Below are 11177 nucleotides of genomic sequence, written 5' to 3'. Positions count from 1 at the left end.
TGAGCCTCACTCAGTGCCACAGTGTGTGTTGTGTCTTTTCTTTTCTTTTTTTTCTCTTTTCCACCTCATTAGTGGTAGGTTAGAGCTACCAAATTAGTGGTATGTAGCATTGCTGATGTATGTTGTGCCCAGTTTTTTTTTTTTTTTTTTTTTGCCACATCATTAGTGGTGAATTTAGAGCTCCTTACTTAAAGTTCTAAATCATTACTGCAAAATTTATGAGCAAATAAGTTTAGTCATTAGGATTTATGATATAAACTTTTTTTTTTTTTTTTTTTTCCGCTTTTAATATCAAATCATTTATGATGTGTATTGGGCTGATTTTTAAAAGGCAAAAGCAGGGCATATGGGCTGGCCCTGGGTGGATTCGATGGATGGTTAAATGCCGCCAATCTTATTCAGAAAACGCATGTTTGCTCTCTCGGCAGGAAGTTGTCTCTGGAAAGCACAATCTGGTACTCTCTTCTCTCTCTCTCTCTCCCTCCGTTTCTCTTTTAGTTCCTCCTCCTAGGTTTTTTATTTTTATTTTTTGCAAAAAACCAATTCGAATAGCAAGTAATTTATAAAATCAAGCAAGAAATGTGTAATTCATCTCCCGTAAATGGAGATCAGGATAGATTGTATAGCCATTCCCGTTAGTTCAATGTTAAACGACGAAATGTCTGCAAAACAAAAGGCCATCTTTTACAAGTATAATCGATTCACAATAATTTGATTGATTTTTGTTTAGAAGAATCTTAAATTTATAATGAATATGATTCATTTTGGTATTGTTTCAGGATTCGAAAATCAGTAGTTTGGTTGTGTTTTCATTTTTCCCCCAAAAAAACTCTGTTTGGCTGGTTGTTTCCAAAAACAGTTTTTTGCGAAATTTTGAAAACAACCCACTTTTTAGAAAACGCAAATAGGTTGTTTTTTAAAACTATTTTTGCACAAAAATGAAAATGACATTCCATGGTGTGTTTTCGAATTTTTCATTGCTTTGTTTCTGAAAAACACAGAAGCAAAAACGAAGAAATCACAATCAGAAGTATGTTTTCAGATTGTTGAACTTTTGTCCTTCACTCCTGAATCTTCAATTTGGGTGTGATTTATTTGCATTTAGATAGTGTTTTGTTCACTGGAATGAAATATTATGGAATGGTCATTCCATTTAAATATTCATTCCTATGTTTGGTTGACTAAAAAAATAGTGAAAAATGCATTGCAAATAGATTCGTCATTCACCATTGTAAGGGAATGATCATTCCATAGGTGAGCTTAAGGAATGATCATTCCATTCCATCTCATTCCTATGAACCAAATGGAGCATTATGTGCGTTTGTATATCCTGATTAATCAGCCCAGAAGTTCATTGGTTTTGTTTTAAAAAAGACATGATCTGTTGGAATTTATTTTCATTTCTAATTAATCTATGAGTCATTTCTAATTTATTTTCATTTCTTCCAACAGATTGGACGGAAGCTATTGTGCAGAGAAGATGAACAATTCTTCTGCAGGACCCTCTTCAAAAGTACGAGTTGGATCATCCCAGCCATCGGAAGCTACATTTAAGCGCAAGCGAGGAGTTTTCCAGAAAGATTGTGAGTTTTTTACTTCTCTTATGTGCATTAAACAGCTTTTCTCGAAGAATTTTCAACTTATACCCTTTTTTCCTCTCCTCTCTCTCGTTCTCGTCCTCTGCGTGTATGTTGGGATGTCACAGTGCATCACATGATGTATGGTTTTGGAGATGATATCAATGTATGTATCACTCTATCTCTCTCTTTCTTTGAAGTTCTTATGCATTGATTGAATAATATCTCTGTTTTCAAAATTTTAACAATGACATGATTTGGTGTATTGTTCAAGCGGATGCTGATTTATTGCTAATATTTCTTCAACAAGTGTTTTTTTGGCGATGATGTTATATTTATGATTCTAGGAAATTTATTATCATCTTCTATTGGATTATTCAGTTGGTTTCTATTACGACTCACCTTAGCACTAATGGTTTTCAAAAGTCACTTTGTTAGATAAGCATTTCATCTTGAAGATAGGATATGTGGGGATTAAATGAATATATTCTCACTTGAGATGATATAGCTTTTTTGGCATGACAAGTCAGAGACTTGTGTCTTTGCTCCCTGCGGAGAGACTTTTGATGTGGAGTTCAAGAAGCAGAATACTAGTGATATTGTTTCTAATTCCAAGTAAACACTGTTCTGTCTTCGTATCCATGTGATGATCACGAGATATGGTTAAAGTTTAGTAGTTATGTGATCTACCAAGCTTAATTACTGATCTTGTCTTCTGTTGTGTTCAGCTGCACCAGTGCTAGCTTAGGTTATGTCTTAGGTTTGACTGGTATCATCACATTCTATCATTAAAATGAGTGTATTTCATTTGTGTTGATAAAGATTTTATGAAGAGGCATATATAAAACATGTAAATAAATTACAGTTTACTGTAGAGGGAGCTAGGGAAGTGAGATAAGATACAGGGACTGTTATTTGATTTTCAACATAACTGGCGGAAGTTTCTCTTCTCTCTCTCTCTCTCTCTCTCTCTATATATATATATATATATATAAATATGTATATTTATTCCACTATTGTACTTTGGGAAGATTGTTTATCAGAATTAAAGGTTTATTTATTTATTTATTTTTTTTGGGCGGGGGGGGGGGGGGGGGCTCCTATGGCTTGTGGAAGATGTTATATATCAATCAGTATTGAATCAAGTTTTCGACTTCTATAATATTTATCCGAAAAAAAAAAAAAATTGACGTCCGTAATGCATTGGAAAATATCATCTTTTACTTTGTGTGGAAGGTTTTTATCATCCTCCAATAATTAGCTGGATTACACATTGAATTCATGTTGTATAATGCACTACTTTATATCAGAGGCTTACCAACAAAACAATTTTTTTTTTTAATTATTAATTTCTTGTGCTATATTAACAGCCGCTTCCAGAAACCGTGGTGCTGGTGGAGGACATTGTTGTGGAGTATGTAACTGATATGGTAAGCTGGACTACTTGTGTCTTCTTTTTGAACGAACTTATTGGTAATTCACAAATAAAGGATTTTGAACTCCCTCCCCCTCCTTCCCTCTCTGCCAAGGGGGTGACCTCTATGGCTTCATGTGCACAGAAATGCCTCTTATTTTCTCTCTCTTTACTTATTTGGGTTTGTTCTTGGGGCGGGAGATATAGGGACTCTATTGGGTAGGAAGTTTGTAATTTACTAATAGAACCATCTGGGGCTACGACCTTAAATGTACCCAAAAAAAAAAAAGTTAATAAACTAATAGGCTTGCTGCAATGGAGTCCATTTTTTTTTTTTTTTGTGCCAGTTGGTAGCATATTTCATTTCATTTAAGAGTGATGGAACATTTAAGCACACATGTGACTTTTTCTGCAGGTGCATAAAGCTGAAGATGTTGCGTCAAAAAGGGGAAAGCTTCTGACCGAGGATTTTTTGTTCTTAATTCGGAAGGTACTTTTATGCTCTTTCATTCTTTCTTTTTTAATTTTGGGTGTGGGGATGGGGGAAGTCTTAGATTTGTTCTCATGTAGAAGTTTAACTGTCTGATAGAAATTATTCTTGATGATCTGATGAGTTAGAAAAAATCTCTCGCTCTCTCTCTCTCCATTGTTTTGTAGAAAAGGCTGGCTAATGGTTATTTATTTAATTTTTCACCTATTGAGACACTCTAGAAATATTAGTGTCCTTTTGTTGTCGTTGATACCTTATCTGACAAGATCTTTGCTTTCCCCTGTGAGATTTATTTTTGTTTCAAAATTATAACTAATAGAGGATATTAGACAATAAGTCACCATTTTCTCATGAAAGGCGAGACTCTTTTTATTTTTTCAAATATAGTCATCTTTCTAAAGGTGGGGCGAATAGGATGCCTGGGTTCCCTGGATTGGTGAGAAGCAGTGATGGCACCCTTCCACTGGGCTAACTCTGCTCTGCTCCATAGTGTGAACTTTTTTAACCTTCTTTGCTCCTCTCCCTCAAATTATGCTGGTTGAAGTTTTCTTTGAAATGGTACTCTGAAGATATTTGTTTTTGGAGATTTGACATTGATGCTATCATATGTTTATTGTTGATCTAGTGGATTGTGACCTAATACCGTATCAACCATTTGACCTTTGTAGGACCTGCCAAAGCTTAACCGCTGTACAGAACTGTTGTCTATGAATGAGGAGCTGAAACAAGCAAGGAAGGCTTTTGAGGTTGATGAAGAGAAGCTGGCTACAATTGAGTGATGGGGAAAAAGCATAAGCCCTTTTTCCTTTTTCTTGGATTTTTGCATTTCCCGTGTAAATAAATTTTCTTGCACTGATACGAGTAAATTTTTGTAAATTTCCGAGTTATACACTAGAAAATTGCTCTGGCAGTATCTTTATTATTGGTCTTTTTATATCTTGTGATGATTGATTCGCAACATTAGTCACTCTTACATCAATGCCTGTGCTCTGAATTTGTGTGTGCACATTACCCAGCATACTTCTCCTGCCTCCCGTTTTAAATCCTAAACATGTTTCCCGTCACTTATTTTGAAGGCCTATAAAATGACCTGCCCTAAATGAAAGAATGAGATTTCTGCAAAATATGCACCAAACCTGTGTTTGGAAGTTCTATTTTATTATTTATTCTCTTTTTCTTCACAAATCTCCTTTGCAAATTTGGTGTGCTCCCCAACTGAGATATTATTTTTATTTAAATTATTTATTTATTAATTTTTTTTGTAGAGTTCATGAAAATATATTATACCTAATCTAGGAGTGGGCTGGGCAACCTCAGCTACGAGCACATCGGGTCTCTTTGGTGCACCAATAAAAATTGATAATAATAAAATAGAAGTTAAAACATTTATTTTCTAACTTCCAAAAATACCGTACCAAATATTATGACCCCAACTTCATGTGACATACAATCATGCTTTCTTATTCCCATAATCACCGTGGTTCAATGATAAAAATTGCAATTGCAACTGCAAGCATGTTGAACTCAGGTAAATAAAAAATGTCACAGCACCTTGTGTTTCTATTTTGCAAAAACACATTCAGAATCAGAATCAGAATCAGAACCAGGTAACAAAAAATAGAAATACTGACTTTCCATCCAAAAACTTCATGGCCAGTGTCTACTCCTCGTTAGGTTTTCATAATACAAGATAAAAGAAGCTATCTATACCTTGAGGGGAAAAAAGTAGAGCGCAAAAAACAGCCCCTAACAAGATTCAGGACAAAAATTGAGAAGAAAAAATAACAAGAAAAAGTAGAAGAGGAAATCTAAGTGCCTTGAATATTCTATATGGACCTCATCAATGTTACAATGGGAACATCTTTAGTACCCAATATATATGTTTAGTTCTAACCCTAACCAAGAATTGCCTTGATCTTTGTCTTCTGATCTTCTGTAAGTGAAGTTGGGAAAAGAACCTCAAATGCAACATAAAGATCGCCCTTCTTCGTGCTAAAGTGCAATGGCATCCCCTGGCCTTTAAACTTTTTGACTTCCTTGGGTTTAGTGATTCCCTGAGCAGTTAACAATTATTTGAGTAAAATAATTGAAGCAATTTTTCATTTGAGTTGAATGCAAGAAAGCATTAGAGAACATTTGACGTGGGATGCTCACCTTTGTGCTGATGTCCACTAGATGCTCATCAAGATGTTTAATGGTTTTCTCAAAACCGACAAGAGCTTGCACCTGAAGAAAATAAAATTTAGAAATGAACTTCACTAGAGATAAGGAAGAGTAAAAAAGTAAACGCAAACATATTTATATGCATGGTTTGCAATCAAAACTAGAAATGACCAGTCAACCAAGTACCAATTAGATAAATTGGAAGAAAAATACCAATTGAGCTACATGATTTGTATCTTTAGTTGTCTGCTTAACTCCTTTGTATATCTTTTGACTAAGTAGACCCTCACTTCACACCAATCAACACCAACCTTGCCAAGGGTAAAAGCATATCTGTGATTACTTCTATACTGAACGGCAAACAATTATTTTCTCTACTTACTGAGCAACTCTTTTAACAGATTTGCAAGGCTGATTAGCCTGAAGTCTACATAAAACCAAGTCTTGAGCTATTGTGATGCTTATCAAAACAGACTGACTAGAGAACTCACAAGAAGATTATGACCCATACAGGTATGAACTATGGCTTTGTAACCTGCACAACAGTCAATTACCCCCTTCGTGTATCTTGTCTTAGCCCTTAGGAAGTGCAAATATCATCACCGATTTAACTATCTAAACTCATCACTGCCTTTGGTGCCGTAACATTTTTACACTTTCAAGGCTGTTCAGAATTTTCCCAGAAGATACTAAGCTAGGTTCTCAGGTATTCTCCTGCCTCGTCCAAGAAGAAACCGACTCAACATCAGGTCTAATAACCCTAGAAAATACCCAATTTTTAGAAGGAATCTGAAATAACATGCCTTTTCAACCAAGTTAAGCATACATCAACTATTCTTGGTCGACAGGGTTTTGATGTTTCTTAGATAGACGTCACAAGCAGTGTTGAAAATAAGAATTTATTTCCCTTTGGGTGTCAATGTCAACAATAGGTCAAGGACTTTGAAGTAGATTCTTTTAAGCTTAGAGAACTCATAATAAAGACAATTATTTCCATATGATAAATCAAGGACAGATGTAATGGGTCTAACACAGTTGCGTCATAGGCAAATGAGTTGTGCCCAAAGTAAGGCCTGACACATAAGTATTCAACACAAGGAAATGCTAAAAGAAGAGTGCCCTCGTCACGTACATCAAGGGAATCACATAAACATCTAAAATTCCATGGATAGGATCTCCTCAAGTAAAGAAAACATGTTAATTAACTAGAATAATAATGAAAAGCAAGCTTGCTGCTATGGTGAAACAAATTTATTTTGCGAATGAACTCATAATAACAATAATTAGGTATAGAATGAGATCATAGTTACCAGTGTTATGGTAACAGTTGTGTGCAAGTCATTGCCTTCCCTTCTGAAGCGATCATGGGGTGCTGTGCGAATACGAAACTGCCCAAATGTAGTATGTACTGTTAGTATACAATTTATACATGATTCAAATTAGAAAGTTCATTACAAAGCCAAGGATGAAGAATCTTACCTTTAGATCTCCAGCTTCGCCATCTATAACAGGCTCACCATCTTCATAGAAAACCACCTCCTGTAAAAAAGAGCAGTCAGTGCTATTCTGATAAAAGGAGAAAAGAAAAGAGGGGAGATAAAACCCTTCAAAGGATAGCATGAGATAGTATGAAGACAAGGAAATTATTATCTATAACTATGGGTCGAAGCAACATCCTCAATGTTGTCTATCAATCTACGAATGATCATCAGTATTTTATCATGCATCCATCTCCTAGGAGGAAATGCTTGAAATACTACAGGCACACAAAAAAACATTTTCACACAACAATTCAGCAACATTATAACGTTTCTAGGGACAATTAGATTATCATTGCCTTCTCATCATCTACAACATGCAAAGTTGGATGTATTGTTATACCAAACTGTGGAGGAAAAGTTGTGCTTTCTATTTGAGTTCTGTTTGACAGAAAAAAATATTGCTGGTGCAAATACTGTACATCAGTACTGCCTGGCAGGTTACTGCCAAAGGAATTTATGTTTCTCATGTCTTGGTAGTACTGGACATGTTGTAGGAGATAGGAAAGGATAACAACATTACAATAAGCAAAGTAATGTCACCTAGCTAAGCATCAAGAGGATTTTAAGTTTTAACACCTAACCGTATAAATGCCATGTGGTGGGATACTGAACAATGGGATGATAGTATTGATGAATGTGCAAGTGTGGCACTTTTATTTATTGAAATCAAATATATCATGATTATACTAAAGATGTAGAAACCTTACTTGTCCATCCTGCATTCCTTTCTCGATATCAACAGTCACAAAATATCCCTCCCTTTCATATTTCACATTTGGGCATTGCTCACAGACCTGAAAGGACATAAATAAGAGAGCCATCAAACCATAAACAAGAAAAAAAAGTGTTTATAAGGATTTCTCTTGCAAGATTATTAAAGGCACAAACCTGCTCTGTCATCTGCTGGAACATTCCAGGACCGATTTGCTTGTGGTAGACCTCGTTTCGACAGTTACAGCGTCTCTTACCCGGGGCTGATTTTAAAATGTTTTTCTCCCTCCAAACCTGATGAATTCCACATAATACATTGCCACTAATGAGCGAACAATGACCCAATAGAGAAATGACAAAGGAAAATCTAAAGCAAAAAGAGAAAACTGGGCCCTAGACGTTAAATATTCTTCCAAATATAGCATATTGTCCATTTGCTTGCTACCTCAACAAAGATTAAATAACACAGGATATCTCAAAAAGGTCAAATAAGGTGGTTCCAAAATTCTTAACAAACTCCAATTTGAAAGCCTCAATAGGGCATATCAATGAGTTGCCTAACAATTTTAGCTCTATCTTGCATGCCTAAAAAAAACTAATGTCATACGAACAATTTGATGCTAGAAGTAAGGCTGAAGGAAAATTGGGCTCAGATTTGCAGTAAACTAAAATTCTCCTTTCTATATTCCTAATAGGTTCTAGCCTATATGTACGAGTCAAAAAGAGTTATGTACCCCTGCCTAACAAATTTTTTGACTCTTACATATTATCACAAGACATAAAAGAGGAGATCTTTCAAAAAATTCAAATGTATCGTCATGTCTATACTAAAAACGGATTTGCACCTGCACTCACATTTACTAGGCACGCATCCATGTAAAAATAGGATATAGTCAGGTTCATCCATCATTAAAGACGTTTAGCATATGTTAAAGGAAAATAGTTGTAAAGCCGATTGATACAGGAAAGAAATTCATATTTCTCACAAATTGAACAAATTTCTTACCTTCAATGATCCCCCCATGTACAAATCCTCCAATGTTGCATCCAATTCAACAATAACATCATCACCTTTCACGATTTTCTCTTCCTCTTCCATTGAACCTCCACCAAAGAAACTAGAAAAGAACTTAATCTTGTCAATAGTGATAGAGAATGTTGAACCAAACTTTCACATGAAAAATATGTCACTAAGCAACAATTCGAGTATGATAATTTGGTAGATTCACAGAGACAACAATAATAGCAACCTAATGGAGGTACGGACAACAATGCATGTGTTATTAGGAAAGAAATTACCATACTTTCTAAGAAACAAAATATTTTTTGGTAAATGAATACAATATTGAGCATAGATGACCATTTTAGGTAAAAGAGTAGTACAATATTTTTCACAAGTAAGATGACGTGTTTTGATTGCTAAACAGGAAAATAAGTAATGCACAATAATGGATTGCTATTATGAGTATAATGTATCATGCTAAGTAAATGAGGAAAACTTTTTAAAACAACATGTTCAAGTATACATATACACACACTAAGACATCGACGAACCCAAGAGACTAAGGCAAGTGAAAGGATAAACCAATCCAAAAGTATCTACATCTGCATTATAACTTGACCCTGATCGAAAATGTTCCACTATCCCCTCCACTTTGAAGTTTGAATTCATTATTAATGGTAAAAGAGTGGTTCAAAAAAATACTAAGTTTAACTAGTTGTAATTTTTTTTTTTTTTTGGATTAGCCCTGCGTGTCCGGATCAAAACTTGACTAATCACCGGGGGTGCACAGGCCCTCGGCAAGGAGTTTTTCACAAGTGCACCATGGTTAATCTAAGGGGTTTCCCCCAGTCTGATGGCCCCAAGAATTGTTAGTTTAACTAGTTGTAATTTAACACAAGCACAAACAACAATATAGATGTATTTTTATGTTTATTTATTTATTTTATATAATGATACCCATCATTTCTTAGCTATTAACATAATTGGGCTTTATGTGTGCTGCTACCCAGAATTTTCAGTTCCAATCCTGTTATCAAACTCAAGCTCCATGGAAAGTCAATTGGAAATTTCAAGGTTGTCAAGCTTGCCATAAAAGATTTAACATTTATAGATTGAAGAAAGATTGAAGGACACCAACTTACCTGCTAAATATGTCTTGAATATTCATTCCACCCCCTCTGCCACCACTAGCGGCATGCTGTTTCAGCCCTTCTTCACCATACCTATCATATATACCCCTCTTCTCACTGTCCGAAAGCACTTCATAAGCTGTTATTCAATCAACCAAAACAAAACATAACATAAATAACTTCAATTCAATTAACAAACTCAGGAAATGTAATACCAGAGTCATACCATTATTAATTTCAGCAAATTTCTTGCTAGCGTCTTCATTGCCTTGATTCTTATCAGGATGATACTTCAATGCAAGTTTCCGATACGCTCGTTTGATCTGCTCGTCAGCAGCACCCTTCGGAACTTGAAGAATATCATAATAGCTCTTCCTGAAAGATCACAAACATGCATTCAGTCATTATATATACACAAACACGAACATATTTATGCAAAGCACATGAATTCGAAAGGGACGATCTTACGCTGCAATGGCGATGACAGCGTACGATAAAACAGATAGAAGGAACAAAAGCTTTAATCTTTGAAGCGCCATGAGAGAATTGGCACCGAGATCAGGAGAGATTTGATATCTCCCTCTAAATCTAGGGTTTGTTATCAGATCTATAACGAATAGAGATTTTTTTTTTTTTTTGCCAATGGTTTCGAACTCGACGAATGCTCGCTCTTACAGTCTCTCCCTCTTCTACCTCTCTCTCTCTCTCTCCAAAACTGAATGAAGAGATCAACAATGGCGCCTGTAACTCTCTCTCTCCCTCTCTCTCTCTCTCTAAAAAGACTGGCCGTGGCAGGGGGTGGACGAGCGGAGTCTATACGGCGAAGACCAGAATAAGAGTGCCCTTTGCTTTGCAACGTGGTCATGCTCAAACTGACCAATGAGAGAAGGCTTTGATGTTGTTCTTGCCAATGAATGTTAGCCACGTAATAAAGTCCATGTAGGAAGTTGAGTTGTGGAGCTGACCAAGGCAAGGAAATAATTACCCAAAAAAAGGCAAGGAAAGGCCCAGTCAATTTGGGTCATGTAATGGGCCTATGAAGAACAAGGTCACTGGGCCTCAATAAGGCCCAATAAATCTAGTGGTCTATTATCTGAGGGGGGATTCTCTTTTTTTTTTTGGTGTTGGTAATCTGGAACTAAAATAAT

General features: G+C 35.7%; 2 protein-coding genes across 2 annotated transcripts; one reads left to right on the top strand and one right to left on the bottom strand.

Annotated features, from left to right (window-relative positions):
- Window positions 1-314: 314 nt before the first annotated feature.
- Window positions 315-4441, top strand: LOC114285924 (transcription initiation factor TFIID subunit 13). Its single transcript, XM_028229015.2, has 6 exons — window positions 315-455; window positions 1453-1583; window positions 1706-1743; window positions 2948-3007; window positions 3407-3481; window positions 4150-4441. Exons 2-6 carry the CDS (start codon window positions 1481-1483, stop codon window positions 4258-4260), a joined length of 387 nt encoding a protein of 128 aa, XP_028084816.1. The 5' UTR covers window positions 315-455; window positions 1453-1480; the 3' UTR covers window positions 4261-4441.
- A 648-nt stretch (window positions 4442-5089) lies between these two features.
- On the bottom strand, window positions 5090-10898 carry ATERDJ3B (DNAJ heat shock family protein). The gene is made up of 10 exons (XM_028229013.2): window positions 10498-10898; window positions 10256-10404; window positions 10042-10168; window positions 8903-9014; window positions 8074-8190; window positions 7893-7979; window positions 7124-7183; window positions 6955-7032; window positions 5636-5707; window positions 5090-5535 (listed from the first exon to the last, which is right to left on the bottom strand). The coding sequence occupies exons 1-10, from the start codon at window positions 10566-10568 to the stop codon at window positions 5377-5379; spliced, it is 1032 nt and encodes a 343-aa protein (XP_028084814.1). The 5' UTR covers window positions 10569-10898; the 3' UTR covers window positions 5090-5376.
- Window positions 10899-11177: the final 279 nt, after the last annotated feature.

Source organism: Camellia sinensis, chromosome 12 (assembly GCF_055761805.1).
Source record: "Camellia sinensis isolate YWXY chromosome 12, ASM5576180v1, whole genome shotgun sequence".
NCBI classification, from domain to species: domain Eukaryota; kingdom Viridiplantae; phylum Streptophyta; class Magnoliopsida; order Ericales; family Theaceae; genus Camellia; species Camellia sinensis.
Note: the sequence above shows the minus strand (reverse complement) of the source record. Positions and strands in the feature narration are given on the sequence as shown.